Source organism: Mirounga angustirostris, unplaced genomic scaffold (assembly GCF_029215605.1).
Source record: "Mirounga angustirostris isolate CCGP_5_RB_7025 unplaced genomic scaffold, mMirAng1.0.hap1 SCAF_8, whole genome shotgun sequence".
Lineage (NCBI taxonomy): Eukaryota > Metazoa > Chordata > Mammalia > Carnivora > Phocidae > Mirounga > Mirounga angustirostris.
This window is the reverse complement of record NW_026991716.1, coordinates 42,312,321-42,328,851: the sequence shown is the minus strand read 5'-3', so window position 1 is coordinate 42,328,851 and position 16,531 is coordinate 42,312,321. Positions and strand designations below refer to the sequence as shown.

The following is a 16,531-nucleotide window of genomic DNA, read 5'->3' as shown; positions in this document are numbered from 1 at the left end:
ACTTTGGGGGAAGGAGATCCTGAAAATTTTCTAGTGAGGAAGGGATGGCAAATAAAACTGAAACAAACAGTACTCAGTGTACTAATCTAGGTCATATTAACAATCTTTGATATTCTTTCCCTTATGGATGCCACAGTAATCATTTTTCACTTATGGCAAAATGTAATGATGATAGGTACTATCCTTCAACGTGTAGTAGTTTAAATCTGTAGGATCCTGTGAGAGCTTGGCATATTTGGTAACTAGTATTGCCCTGATTCTTTGGCTCTCTTTTGCTGCTGTCTAAAGTCATGGACTGTATCTTAATTATTGCTATTATTTGCTAAATAAGTACTCGTTGAAATTATATTGAATCAATTTATTTCTACACATCATCTCACGTTTGTCAGGATCTAACAATGCTTGCTTAGAAAGCATTTTAAAATCTTCAGATAAATGAACCACAGTTTCAGTTACCCCTAAGTTATCTTGACCACAGTAAGCAAATATTAAAACCTTTCAAGAGTGACTCTTTCCCAAAAGAATCTGCCGCATATTATTATCTACCCCTAATATATAGCTATTAAATAATGCCCTTTATTGTGTCCTTTGCCTTTCTTCTTTGGTCGTTGGGTCTGACTTTCTATGTGTTTTTCTTTGTAGGCATCTCCTTTATCCAGTCACAATGAATATACTCTTTAAAAAAGGTTTGTTTCCCACAGATGAGAGAAAAATCAGGGAGTTCTATCAGCATTTTCAAGCTTATGACGAAGGTTTTGAGTACGGGTCCCAGATGCCAGAACATCTCCTAAGGTAGAGAGCTCTTCCCTACAATTAATTCACTGACCAAGCTCCTCCCAGCAATTCATACCCGTCTCATTTCCCTGTCCTATGTAGAGAGAGCAGCATCTACGAGGAAGAGACAGAAGCTACTTCTTAAGACCAGTTTGTTTTTGGTGTGTGTATGACTTGACGAAGGAACTGAAGAAGAAAGATGCATTATTTCCTTTTTTTTTTCTTATTTTGAGGAGCAAAAATTTAACAGGGAGTAAGAGAGAGACAGAGAAGATATGAGAATGAAACAAAGAATTTATTTTGAGGCCTTTTATCCTGTTTACTGCTTATTATGATCACATTCATTGCTATAGTTTGGAACCATGCTAAATCATCAAGTGTGACCCGTGGTTGTCCTTGTTCTCCCTGAGACAAAAGGAGGTGTGGTCAAATGTATTTTTCACAGCAGCCTCAGGGGTTTGAATGTAAAATAACACATGATTTTTTAAATGTCTTAGCAGTTGGTCTATAGTGGTGACTGGTCAAAAAATATGAAAAAGATCATAGCCAATTTGCTTTACCTGACTTAAGCCAGCACCTGTCACTGTGCTAGTTCTTCATCCTCCAGGAACTGGTAACAGCCAGAGTAAAAGTAGGACAAGCAGGTCATGGGCTCTGGTTTTTTGTTTGTTTTTGTCTTTGTTTTTTATTCAATGCCAATCCTATAGGGATTCAAACATTTTTTTGCAAAACACCCCACTAAGATGTGGCTGCCTACCCCCTTGATTTTCCTTGTGATCTAGTAAGTCTGAAGGTAGACCTCGAATGAAATTCTAGAAAAACTGAAGAAATTTGGAGAAATAATTATAATTCCATAGATATTCCTCCTTTAACGCCATGACCTGTTATTCCTGATGTGCTTTCACATTAATTTATGCACATGTTTTTTTCTTGCCTAGAAACTGGTCAAAATCCAAAAAGTGGCTTTTAGCACTTTTTGAGAAAACTATTCCAGATATGAAAACATATAGATCTGCAAAAGATAATTCCATGGTAAGTATCCCTGAGCTTTTTTTGTTAAAATATGTGGGATGAAAACAGTAATAAGCTATGATTTTTAAAATAATTTTTTTGTCAAAAATCATGAGATTATTTAGGTAACATTTTGTGTCAAGTACTGTGTTGGATTTCTACACTATTCTATTAAACAACCTCATAGTAATGAGGTAGGTATTAATAGTCTTCTACGTAAGAAAAAAACTAAGGCTACAGACAACAACATCTAACAAGGTGCTGAGGTTTTTATTGATTTATATATTATACAGTTGTGTCAACAGTGACAGGTGGGAGTTATGGCACATCAGACAAGGACAGCAGAGCTCTGCAAAGCAGACTTTGTTCTTGATGTCACTACCACTAATTATTTCTCTTTTCAAATAAAGGGAGGTAGTAGGTATAACTTGAAAAGCAAGGCACTGGAAGCCACTGTTCGAAGTGTCCTAGGTCTGTGGTTCTTCAGGTGTGGTTCCTAGGCCAATGGTACCAACATCGCCTGGGGACCACTCAGTCAGAGCCTCTGGGGTGGAGCCCACCAATCTGTGGTTGCATAGGCCTTCCAGGTGGTTCTGATGCTTGTGTAATGACAAGTTCTCAACCCTGCCTGCTTATCAGAATCTCTGGGAGCTTTTGAAAACTACCTGATTGTCCAGACCCCCCCCCACCTCGGAGACTGGGATTCACTTGGTCTGAATACGGGCTCAAATCCAGTCCCCAGTCTCATGACCTTGGGCATGGCACCTGGCCTCTTGGCTCAATTTCTACATCTACCTCATAGAATGTGGGGATTAAATGAGTTAATATTTGTGAAGCAGTTAGAGAGTAGTGAGGACTACATAAGAGTTTATACCGTGTGTTTATCATTAAAAATCAGACCTTTTATTTATTTTTTTGAAGATTTTTATTTATTTATTTGAGAGAGGAAGTGAGAGAGAGAGGGTGTGCATGCATGCACAAGCAGGGGCGAGGGGCAGAGGGAGAGGGAGAAGCGGACTCCCCACTGAGCAGGGAGCCCGACACGGGGCTCCATCCCAGGATCAGGAGATCATGACCTGACCCGAAGGCAGATGCTTAACCACCCAGGTGCCCCCAAAATCAGACCTTTTAGTATTTATAGATGATATCTAGTGCTTTTGTTCACTTGCCTTTCATAATTATAGCAAGTGTTATCACAAGCAACTCTACCTAACACTGGAGAGGAAGATTGCTTCAGAAAAAAAGGGATGTATGAATGTTTAGATATCTCCCACCTGAATAAAGGGAATAGAAAGCTACTCTGGAATGCCCCACATTGATAAACAGTGTTTCAGCTAAGGATTCTATTTTACAAACAGACCCAGACAAACACATTTTTGTTTGCATAATTTTCCAGGATTTAGGGGTGAAGAGGCATGTGTATAAAAGCTGCACCCAGGTAGATCTGTAATAGATGGGCCTGACAAACAGGGTTTTTAATGCCCCAACTAAAACTCTCCACTGACAGTACTTCTAGAGTAGCATTTCTTTTTCCTACTCTGAAGAAATGAGGCGTTTTTAATCCTACGTACTCTAACTCTCTATTTGAATAAAGACAGATTTTGAAGTTTGCTGAAGCTAATCCACTGTTTAAGACTTTGGGACAGAACTCAGTTTGAACATTCAGGAGCAGTTTTCATTTTTTTATGTATCATTTCTGTTTCTTCCAGCAGTATTCACACTGAGCTTGTGTTTTGTACCCAATTTTTTTTTAAATGTGGTCTAAGAAGAAAATAAAAGATTCTGTTGTCTTCTGTATAAGTAGATTTCAATGGCCTAGTTAAGCAGAAGACTGGAAGAAGTTTTCATTTTTTGGAAATATCACACACACATTTCATCACATCATAAACATCAAGTGTGGTGATTTCTCCCTTGTTATTCTAGATATGTATTAAACTAGTGTTTTCATTTAAAACGAACATTTCACCAGAATAGCATATCCAGAGAATGAAATCCATGTATAGGATTTTCCATGAGATGTAAACTTGGTGTTATAATAATTTTATGTTGTATGATAGAAACTAGCAGTAAATAAAATTTATACTTAAATGATTTTCAATTTTGCTAGCCCATTGTTACAGTAACAATAACAATAAGACATTGCTAACATTTATGGGGAGCTTACTCTGTGCTAGGCATAATATTACACATTTCACAAATTCGTGACTCATTTATTTTTCACAGCAACTCTAATACCCAGCAAACTGGGGATTATTAAAACCAGAAAGCTGAGGATTAGAGTGGTTAACCACTTTTGAAATATTACATGTCTTTGTAAGTCACAGTACTAGTCTCTCATCGTGTATTTTCTTTGATGGTGATTTAACAGTTGTTTCATGTATCCTAAGATCTGAAGCAAAACTACTACATGATGGTACAATACAATTCTCTTAATCCCTAGTCCATGAGAGTTGTGGGCTGTCTCTCTCATGGGGCAGTATAGGACAGTAGCTAAGAGTGTGGGCTCTGGAGCCAGGGCCAAGCTCACAGAGTTTGAATCCCAGCTCAACCACCGACAAGCCACCTGTCCTGGCAAAGTTCCCTAACTTAATTGTGCTTCAGTTTCCTCAAATGTGAAATGGTGAAGATAAAAGTATCTACTTCTTCGAATTGTGCTGAGGATTGAATGGTTCGATACTTGCAAAGCACTGAAAACAGTACTTGCCTTCGCAAGCAATGACTAGGCATTAGCTGCCATTATTTTTATCACCTGAACCTGAGTTATTTAAGATTCAAAATACATGAGTAACTTAATGAAAATGTGTCTGAATTTCTTCTCCATGATGGGGAATGACCATTGACAAAGGTGTGACTGGGAAACCTCCCAGTGAAGATAAATCTTTCATGGAATTTGTGTGATGACCTGAGAGCAACCATCAGTGGCCTTGGATGGGGCCCTGATCTTAGTTGGCACCATTCCAGTCAAATATCACTTCTCTGCATATTGTGGTATTTATACCATATCCTGGCTTGGCAGTGCTTTCTCCATGGTGTATAGGCTGAGAATCTTCATGGCAAATGGGGGAAGGGTTGTCTCTGGAATGCTCCAGATATCTGTGTTTCTGTGTTGCTTGCATTTTCCTAAAAGCAGAGGTTTATTTTAAAAATTTGTCAAAATGATAATATGTACTAAGTTTTGTTTTAAGCTCTTGATGGGTAGTAACTGATTTAATTCTCACAACAATCCTCTGAGGTAGGTACCATGTTATGACCATTTTATAGATGATGAAATTGAGACACAGAGCTTAAAGTAACTTGTCCAATGTTACCCAAGTCTTGACTAACTAAGCCAGGTTCTGGTTCCACATGTGAGGATCTTGGAAGTTGCCACTCCATCCTAACAACAAGTACAAGGCTGAACAGACCAATATTAGAATTATCAGACTGGGACTTTAAAACAACTATGATTAATATGCCAAGGGCTTTAATGCATAAATTTAGACAGCATGCCAGAACAGATAGACAATATAAGCAGAGAGATGGAAATCCTAAGAATGAACCACAATTAAATGCTAGATATAATAAACAATATAACATAAATGAAGGATGTCTTTGATGGGCTTATTTGTAGACTGGCAGAGCTGAGAAAAGAATCTCTAGAGGATATATCAGTTGAATCTCCAAAAACTGAAAAGCAAAGAGAACAAAGACTAAAAAAAGAACAGAATACCCAAAAACTATGGAACTGTGGGACAACTGTAAAAGGGATAGCATACATACAGTGGGAATACTAGAAGGAGAAGAAAGGGAAAAAGGAACAGAAGAAGTATTGGACACAATAATGACAGAATTTTCCACAATTGATGTCAGACACCAAACCATAGATCCAGGAAGCTCAGAGAACACCAAGCATGTAAACACCAAAAACATATCATTTTTAAATTACAAAAAAACAAAGATAAAAAATCCTAAAGAAGCCAGAAGGAAAAAACACCATATCAATAGAGGAACAAAGATAATAATTATATCTGACTTCCCCTTAGAAACCATGCAAAGCAAAAATAGTATAGAGTGAAATATTAAGAGTTGAGTGAGAAAAAAAAAAAAAGAAAACACACCAATCTGGAATTCTGCACCCTGTGAAATTATCCTTTAAAAGTGAAGGAGAAATAAAGGGTTTTGCAGACAAACAAAAAATGAGGGAGTTTGTTGTCAGTAGACCTTCCTTACAAGAAATATTAAAGGAAGTTCTTCAGCGAGAAGAAAAATAATACAGGTCAGAAATTCAGATCTACGTAAAGAAGGGAAGAGCATCAAAGAAGAAATAAGTAAAGGTGAAATAGAAATTTATTTTCCTATTCTTAATTGATCTAACAGGTAACAATTTGTTCAAATTATAGCAATACTATATTCAGATTATACACACACACACACACATATATAGACACACACACTTATGTGTGCTTATATATAAATGAAATCATTATGTGTGGTTATCTGCATGCCTGTCTGAATCCTTTATCATATCCTTCTATAATAATAATCCAGTAAATAAAATGTTTCTCTCACTTTTAGCCAATTAACTGAACCTGAGGAAGGGGTTGTGGGAACCTCTGATTTATACAGCCAGTCAGCTGGAAGTACAGATAGCAGCCTAGACTTGTAGCTGGCATCTGAAATCCAAGGAGGAGGCTCTTAGAACCTCCAATCTGTAGCCAGTTGGTCCAAAGTACAGGTAATAACCTGGGCTGTGACTGACATCTGAAGGGCAGGTGGGAGGTGGAGAAAGGGTATAGTCTTGTAGGACAAAACCCTTAACCTGCAGAACCTCATGCTGGGTAGATGGTGTCAGGATTGAGTTGAACTGAGTTGAATTATAGGGCACCCAGGTAGTGTTCTGAGTATTTTTATTGTTGTTTGGGACTCCTCCTTCCACATATACACACACATTAGAAATTGGTACCAGAACTCCAGAGCGAGGATGTCCTCTTTACCACTCCTTTTCAACATAGTACTGGAAGTCCTATGCAATAAATCAAGAAAGGAAATAAAAGTTACACATATTGGGAAAGAAGACATAAAACTGTCTTTGTTCACAGATGTCATGATCATATTTGTAGAAAATCCAAGAGAATCAACAAAAAACTACTGGAACTAACAAACAATTACAGCAAAGTTGCAGGATACAAGTTAATATCCAAAAGTTAATTGCTTTCCCATGTACCAATAAAGAATGTGTGGAGTATGAAATTAGAAACACAATGTGCCATTTACATTAGTATTCCCCAAAATGAAATACTTGGTATAAACCTGACAAAAGGTATATAAGCTCTGTATGAGGAAAGCTACAAAACTCTGATGAACAAAACAAAAGAACTATGTAAATAGATATTTTATGTTCATGGATAGGAAGATTCAATATTGTCAAGATGTCAGTTCTTCCCAACTCAACCTATACATTCAATGCAGTCTCAATCAAAATCCCAGTGAAGTTATTTTATGGATATCAACAAACTGATTCTAAAGTTTATATGGAGAGACAAAGACCCAGAATCACCAACACAATATTCAAGGAGAAGAACAAAGTTCTTCAAAAGAGCAATGCTACCCAACTTCAAGATTTACTGTAATGTTATAGTGTGGTATTGGTGAAAGAATAGACAAGTAGATCAATGGAACAGAATAGAGAGCCCAGAAATAGACCCCTTTAAATATAATCAGCTGACTTTGACAAAGAAGCAGGAGGCAATATAGTGAAACAAAGATAGACTCTTCAACAGATGGTGCAGGAACAACTGGACATCCACATGCAAAACAAACAAACAAAAAGAACACATCTAGATAGAGATCTTATACAATTCACAAAAATTCACTCAAATGAATCACAGACGTAAGTGTAGAATGCAAAAGTATAAAACTACTAGAAGATAACCTAGGAGAAAACCTAGTTTACCTTGGGTATGGTGATGCCTATTTAGATATAACATCAAATGCACAATCCATGAGAGAAGATGGAAGCATATGAAAAGATGCTCCACATCATATGTCTTCAGGGAAATGCAAATGAAAACAACCCTGAGATACCACTACACTCATTCTGGTCAGAATCTGGAACACTGACAACAGCTCACCTCCTGGTGAGGACGTGGAGCAACAGGAACTCTCCTTCATTGTTAATGGGAATGCAAAATGGTGCAGACACTTTGGAAGACACTTTGGTGGTTTCTTACAAAACAGAGCATACTCTTGCCATAAAATCTAGCAATTGTGCTCCTTGATATTTGCCCAAATGACTTGAAAACTTATGTCCACACTAAAACCTGCATATGGATGTTTATAATAGTTTTATTCATAACTGCTAAAACTTGGAAGCCACCAAGACTCCCTTTTAAATAAACTGTGGTACATTTAGGGAATGGAATATTATTCAGCGCTAAAAAGAAATGAGCCATCAAGCCATGAAAAGACATGAAGGAACCATAAATGTATATTACTAAGTGAAAGAGACCAATCTAAGAAGGCTATATAATGTATGGTTTCAGCTATATGACATTCTGCAAAAGGCAAGATGTGGAGAAAGGAAAAAGATCAGTGGTTGTTGGGGAGGGAGGAGAGATACATTGGCAGAGCATAGAGAATTTTTAGGGCAGTGAAAATAATTTGTATGACATTATAATGGTGGATATATATCATCATGCATTTGTCCCAACCCATGGATTTTACAATGCCAAGAGTGAACCCTAAGGTAAACTATGGAATTCAGGTGATTGTGATGTGTCAATGTCCTTGATCCATGGTAAAAAAAAAAAAATACCATTTTGCTGAATGGTATTGTTAAGTAGGGAAGACTATGCATGTGTGGGGGTAAGGGTTATATGGGAATTCTTTGTACTTTCAATTTTATTGTAAACTTAAAATTGCTCTAAAAAATAAAGTCTTTAAGAAAAAAAAAAACAAAACCAAAGCCAGGATTTGAACCAATGCAGTAAAGCAGTTGTGCTCTAGAGTCCCTATTCCTAATTACTATGCTACCGGTAAGTGTATAAAACCCTTAGCATGCCTCAAGCTGCAGACCTAGGAATGGCAGAAATAATATATTTGAGATTAAGGAAAAATTCACGGTCTTTGTTTATTAACATCATTCTTTGTCACATAGCTGTGGTTTGATAAAATGTCTTTCTTTTAACAGACGTTAATGCAGTCTATGCTGGATATCGTAGAGACGGAAAGAAAGGAAGAAATGAGCCCCAATTATGGGCTCTTATTACTTTGGGCTTCTCTGTCCAATGCTGTCCCTGTAAGTATATTAGTAAAGTAAGGATTACACTTCTGTCTACTGCAATTTCAGTTTTTTTCCTTCATTATTCTTTCTTTTTTTCGGTCTTTTCACTTCTTGATTATGGGAAAGAAAAAGGCTACAGTGGATTTGGTTGTGAGCTAGAAAAACAAAACTGAATGCCTAATGAAATCTGATAAGATCACAAAGGAGGCAGAGCAAGATGTCAAGTGAATTCTGCCCTCTGCAAGGCAAGCCTGTAGCAGGCTAAGGGAAAAACTTGCACCTTGGGGTTGGTTGTGACAACACCTGCTTATGGAGTACTTTCTTTGTCAGGCAACATGCTTAGTATTGGTGCTGCAAAGATGAGTAAGTCTTGACTCCAACATTGTATTGGGGAGAGAGTAGGTAAATGGATAGTCTGGGATAGAATTGGGCTTGAATCAAGATAACCCCCGCCAGAGCTATAGAATCTCATGGAGAGAATTTAAACCCTCAGCCTCCATTTCCTCATGGGTAACAAAGGGATAATACAACTCCTGATATGGTCCTAGGACTTGGGTACATAATAAATGGTAACCCTCCTTTCTCCACAAGGTGGTTGTGAGGATTCAGTGACATAAACCCAACTGGTGCCCAGTGAATATTAGTTCTTTGTCCTCTGCTCTACCCATTCTCCTTCAGCACACCATTCCTGTTTGTGTTTCTTGGCGTCTTGGTCCTGTAAGCTTCCCCATGAATGGAGCTGGTGACTTTGGAACTCACAATACTAAAGAGAGCAGAGACTTTTTAACTGTTTCTTTCTAAAGCTGTTATGAACTAGATTAAAGGCATGTGATATGTCTGCCCCTTCTTGCCTGATGCACATCAGGGAGGATCTCACATTAGCTTAAGCTGCACTGGTATTATTTGAGGAATTAAAGGGTGACCTTTTTTACATATTTGTTTTCTACTGAACAGGAATATTCAACCCATCTCTAATGATAAAGGTGGCCATTTTCTTTTTTCTTCTAGCAAATAGAAATGAGATATTTCAGGTATTATTTATTTCTCCTTCCTCTTAGTGAAGGCTTTTAAGTACTGATAGTCTAGTTTCTTTTCACATGTTATAAAACTGATTGAGTAAAGAGCAGAAATAGAAATTCTGGCCTCTCTGCTATATGTAGTTCATCTGGCATGGGCAAATAAAAATTGTCTAATCCTTTCCCCTTCTTTATGTACCTCTGATATTACGCCCTGATTTCTCTTTGCATTGCTTTCTTGGATACTGATTAAGCTATAGCAAAATGAAAAGGCGAACATCAGAACAGCTCCCAAAGCAGCAACAAAACAGCCACTCCTGTCACAGGATTAATTTTCAAGATCTCATTAGAGAGATCCTCCAGAAGAAAGGGACACAAAGCCCCATTGATCTGACTCAGGGGAAGTCAGTTCTTTGGAATTTGTTCCTGGCACCGGCCTGAAAGGATTTAAATAATGAATTTCAGAAAGAAAGTGTCTGATGATTAGTGAGAGTTCCATTTTGCTGGCTGTCGTTGGCACCTCCAAGAAGCAGCTGGTGTGCAGGCAGAGACCCTGGAAAGGCTTTAGAGTCAGGCCCAAAGCCAAATCCCAGTGCTGGGTGACAGCGAGCCAAGTGTTTAACCTCTCTGAGCCTCAGTATTCTTATCTATAAAATAGGATGAATGTTATTTACCTCATAGGATGGTCATGAGCATTATTATTTTTAAGATATGGAAAGTGGCTGACAGTCCCTTGAAGAAAGAAGGTGCTCAGTGAATGTTAGCTTTCTTCTTTTATAAAAAGTAAGGCCATCATTTCAATCATTACTTTCAATGGCCCATTAATAAACTGCCCTGACTTCCAAAACTGGACCACTCAAATGCCCCAGGGTGGGAGTGGCCACTGCTATCTGGCTTCTGTGATCTCCCATCAACACTTAGAGAACCCCAAAAAGCCCCGCCATTGGACAGGTGGTGGGGCCTGGCCTTTCTTGGTGCCCAGGTCAGATTCTCTTCTCTCCCATTCTGGGCTCTGCCTCAAAGCCCGTGGAACTCAGAGCTAGGGCTTGAGGTAGTCTGGGGACAGGACAGATCACTAGAAGGCTCCATGGTGGTCGAGGTGAACCTTGGTAGACTGGCCCAAAATATTAACCATAATCAGTGAAATCATTTGTATGGGAAAACCATTTCCAACTTACAAGAAATTCCTGCCAAATGAGATTTTTAGGAACATTTTTCCAAAACGAGTTTCACCGCTGACATTTTATCTTTGTTATCGCTTCTCCCAAGCTCTTTCTGAATCCTGACCCCACGACCCCCCCTCCCACCCCGCCTCACCCTCAACTCCCACAGCCTGTGTTGTCTATCCCACCCATTGCCTGTACACTTAGTTCTTTTTTTCTCCTGATTTTTATTTCATATCCCCAACTAGATGTGAAAGTTCTTTGGGCAGGAATGATACCTTATACGTGTTTGTGTTTACCATGATTGTAGAAGACTGTCTGACCTGTTATAGAGACTCCATCAGTATTTGTTAAATCTCTTTTGAATGGAGGAATAAGTGATGCTGAAGAACATACCCATTTCATCTTCTCTTACTGGGCAGGGCTTTCCTCCTTGTCCCTTTCACCTTTGTTCTTACTCCAAAAGAATTGCAGTGGCTGCTTGTGAAGTTCAGTGAGCCAGGTGGCCCTTCTCCTTTTTGAGCAGCCCTCATAGACCTAACCCCTTTGGCAAAATACTAATTGCTACTTTGGGGAGCAATTTTTAACTGGGAGTATGCAAAGATCCCAAGGTCATTTATTCTTGTTTGTTTCAGTAATATATGTAAATTTCTTATTTACTCATACCTGTCTTTTATGTGACTCTTCTTTTTTAAAAAATGTAATTGAGGGGCGCCTGGGTGGCTCAGTCGTTAAGCGTCTGCCTTCGGCTCAGGTCATGATCCCAGGGTCCTGGGATCGAGCCCCACATAGGGCTCCCTGCTCTGCGGAAAGCCTGCTTCTCCTTCTCCCACTCCCCCTGCTTGTGTTCCCTCTCTCGGGCTCTCTCTCTCTGTCAAATAAATAAATAAAATCTTTAAAAAAAAATAAAATAAAAATTAAAAAAATAAATAAATAAATGTAATTGAGTTTTTTACCAAGTTTAAAAATGATAAATAGCACCTTCATACAGCCATTTATAATTTAGCTGAATTCCTTGTGTTCATTACAAAATAAGTATTACCCAATTTTTGTGAATCTCTAAAACTCTAAGCACTATTTAGTATAACTCTGAACCCCTCTTTTGTATAACTGAAAATCTGTGTGCTATCACTAAGCTATTTTTCCCCCAGTATGAACTTTGACCCTTTAAATGAGATGAATTGAGTTTGGAGTGGTCATTAATTAAATCCAGTAATTCAGCACTTCCATCCGTAGATAATAGTAGCAGGGGCCTGAGTGGGGAGACAGAAGAGAGCTCTCTGAGCATGTTTCTTCTACTGTAAAATGGACTGGATAATGTCTAGGGTAAGTCTTCGGTACTCTGAATCATGCCACGGAAAGAGGCTCTCCAGATGGTGGTGGCCTTGGTTCTCTGGTACCGTATTTACCCTGGCACCAGTGGGTTTCATGCCCCAGGGCGGAAAACCATGAGGAGTATTGAATTTGGCTTACTTGACCGTTTCCCTTCAGACAGTTGCTCTTCCCTTTTTGGCCACAGAGGGGAGTATTGGGATTATGTAAAGGTACTTAAAGTTACCTCACAAAAGAAACAAAAAGACTTGTTTCAAATATGAAGTAGTTTCGGAGTCTTTCAGGACTGATTTTCCTAGATGAAATTTCTTTTACAATACGTGTTTACAGAAAAGAGGCAAGGGAAACCCAAACTTCTTTTATTGATTTTATACAGGTTTCCTCTAGTGTGTAATCTAAAAATAGAAACAGGGGCGCCTGGGTGGCTCAGTCGGTTGAGCGTCTGCCTTTGGCTCAGGTCATGGTCCCAGGGTCCTGGGATCAAGCCCCACATAGGGCTCCCTGCTCTGCGGGAAGCCTGCTTCTCCCTCTGCCCCTCCCCCTGCTTGTGTTCCCTCTCTCGCTGTGTGTCTCTCTGTCAAATAAATAAATAAAATCTTAAAAAAATAAATAAAAAATAAAAATAAAAATAGAAACAAAAACATCTACCCGAGTTAGTGGAAAATTAATTTTTGAAATATATGGCAGTATAATTTTAACCTTGTAATATCACAATGAGGAAAGATGTGAAATAATTTTCTTTGGTCTAGAGAGAGAATTTGCAAGCATGCTATGTTCAGTAACATTCAGGTGTGAAAGGACCATTATTTTTGTTATTGACTACTCTCATAATTTAGTTTATGGGATTTGAGGTATATTTTTCTGCACTTATTGAAAATTACCATATTTTATTTGCGGAATATATGATTTGCTCATTCATTTCTATTTCACGAAAATTAAATTTTAAAAAATATTTTCATTTGGATTAACATTTTAAGTGTCATAATTTGCTGTTTCTGAATATTTAATGCATGCATATATAATATTTTATAATGTGTATTAGTAAAAAGAATCCTTCATTTTGTAGTAAAGATAATTTATATAAACAACAGAATTAAACTATAGTGACAGAATAAAAGTATAGATTTGACCTCTCAGAGATCTGTAACATCTCTCTTGTTCATAAAATCTAGTTGTTTCCAAAACTGCTCCTTACTAGCATGCTTTTAAGTTTAATTTAAACATTTTCCTGGTTTCTTTTAATGTTTATGGTGAATACTAAGTATGCTTTTATTCACTGTCAAAGGAGGTTGTATTGTGTGATACATGTTTTTTGTTTTGTTTTTTTAAGGTTGCATTTTGGACACTTGCATTTGTCCTCTCTCATCCCACTGTCCATGAGACCATTCTGGAAGGCATATCTTCTGTGTTTGGCACAGCAGGTACTAAACCTGAATGAACTTACCTGGTTGCAGAGATATCTAATGTGTGCTTGTCACATGTTATGGGCAAAACTAAATGCCCAGAATTTTATAGAAATTGAGCATAATCCAAAATTGAACACAAGTTGTTGTGTGTTTCAGGATATAAACCGATCAGGAAGAGTCCTAGAATTTAATTACTGTCCAGGTGATTTTAGAGGGCATCTAGTCTAACCCCCTTACTTTCCAAATCATGAAAATGCTGGAGAGATTGTGATTTGCCTAATTTCCCTACTTAAATGTAAATACACACACACACACACACACATACACACACAGGCTTTTTCTTCAAATCTCTTGGCCCCTCAATTATTTTTGGAATTCAGGATTTTCTAGATTTTGTAAAAAGTAATACAGTGCATATATTACATAACACAGATGTCAAGTAAGGTTTTGTCACCAAAGGAATTGTTTTAAAAGTTAGAGATTTGGGGGGTTAGAACTGTAGATGGGGATTGACACCTTGTATTTTTTAGTTCAGATTTGGACTCTTCGATCATCATCTGTTTTAAAAAAGCAGAAATAAGCTTGAATGGAGAGAGCGTTCAACTACTTGTTTATTTGACCTGTTTGGAAGTAGTATCTTTTAGAAAAACCTAAATATGTCAAATTATGTATTCTGATATAAAAAGAATAATAAATTACTTGGAAAAAAACAATGTAATAGAACAAAAGGTAGGATGCCAATTGACAGCACCCCCCTGCTTCATGATTGCTGAAAATATTTTATTTGATATTTCATTCTTTATTTTCTACTGCTTCTTAATGAATTAAAGGCAGAAAGCAAATTGGCTTGCTCAACATCACTATCTAAGCCATACTGTCTCTTGAGCCTTGAGTCTTATCTCATAGAAATAGTGAGGATTAGAATCACTGAGTACAAACCATGCTAACAAGTTAGATTCTGGAGATACGTTAGTGAGTACAAGAGAAAACTACTTGCCTTTATGGAGCTTACCTCTACAAAGTTAGTGGAAATACTCATGCCTTTACATCCACAAACAATAAAAGGGAATGTGTCCTTGACCGTCACATTTCCGACTTCAGCATTTCCTTACTAGAGTCTACTCCTCATTTAGGGTTCTCCAAAATCCTGGTCTTTAGGAAATCAAGAAGTAGTTATGGGATGGTGGAGATAATGCTGGGAGCCTGTCTGACCCAAAGGCTACAACAGAAGTATTACATTCATCTAAGTGTCTACAATACTTGAATCTTGAACTCTTGAGCACAGTCCAATGGAGAAAGACAAAACCTTTATTCTTTTTCTACATTCTGGTTTATTTTTAGAACCCATTGTTCTCCACTGACAGACAAAGGCTCCTCCAAATAGTGATACCAGTGTATTAGCTACATATGTATCAATGCTTTCAGTTTTTAAGACTCTTGCAAACTTGAAAACAATTTACATAAAATATCAAATTTTTTTGCTGTGTTTATACGGAAGCAATTCAGATCAATTCATGTATAAGATGTAGTAGCAGCTCAGGAATTTAGATGTGAGAGGAAATTACTCACTCACTTTTGAAGGTTGATATTAAAGAAGATATCCACGTGCCCATACAAAGGATCCTGTCAAAGAAAGCACATTAGAGTGCATGGAACAAGAATCTGACTCAATACAGCAGTTCTCCATTCTTAGTTCTTCACTATTACAAGATGACCATTTCTTTCTTGGAGATGTCCTTAGTGACCTGGACACCTCTTCACATCTCTATGGCCTCAGGCATGTTGCTCAACTTTCTTATAAGTTTCAGGGCACAAGCTGCTATTGAATCATTGGTCCTTTGTGTCTGGCTTTTTTTCACTTAGCATAATGTTTTATTTTGTATCATGATGTTATACATTAATTGATTTTCACATGTTGAATCTCCCTTGCATTCCTGGGATAAATCCTACTTAGTCATGTGGTATAATACATAAAATTTTAATGGCTATAAAATATCCATATTACATATAGGTATTTATATCCATAGAGCATATATCATTTTTATGTTGCTGGATTCAATTTGCTAGTGTTTTATTAAGGAATTTTAGGAATTTTACATCTATATTAATAAGGGATATTGATTTATGGTTTTCTTTTCTTGTATTTGTCTGGGTTGGGTATCAGGATAATTCTGGCTTTATAGAATGACTTCAGAAGTATTCATTCCTCATATTTTTTGGAAGAGTTTGTGAAGGATTGATGTTAATTATTCTTTAACTATAGGATAGATTTACCAGTGAAGTGATCTGGTGCCGAGATTTTCTTTGTGTGAAGTTTTTGATTAATTCAATCACTCTACTTGTTACAGGTCTATTCAGGGTATATATTTCTTCTTTTTTATTAAAATATAACTGACACATAACATTGTATTAATTTTAGGTGTACAATGTAATGATTTGCAATATGCATATGCTATGAAATGATCACCACAATCAGTTTAGTTAACATCCATTATCACACAGCTATAATTTTTTTCTTGTGATGCAAACTTTTAAGATCTACTTTCTTATCAACTTTCAAATGCATAA

General features: G+C 37.4%; 1 protein-coding gene across 3 annotated transcripts in view; it reads left to right on the top strand.

The window, feature by feature from the left end:
* Positions 1-16,531, top strand: part of LOC123837783 (24-hydroxycholesterol 7-alpha-hydroxylase) — an 88,887-nt gene that overhangs the window by 18,056 nt on the left and 54,300 nt on the right. For all 3 annotated transcript variants that reach the window (XM_045866978.3, XM_064597683.1, XM_054505400.2), the window contains exons 5-8: positions 643-792; positions 1,713-1,806; positions 8,954-9,061; positions 13,888-13,978. In XM_045866978.3, coding sequence (XP_045722934.2) covers positions 643-792; positions 1,713-1,806; positions 8,954-9,061; positions 13,888-13,978 — 443 coding nt within the window. The remainder of the gene's footprint in view (positions 1-642; positions 793-1,712; positions 1,807-8,953; positions 9,062-13,887; positions 13,979-16,531) is intronic.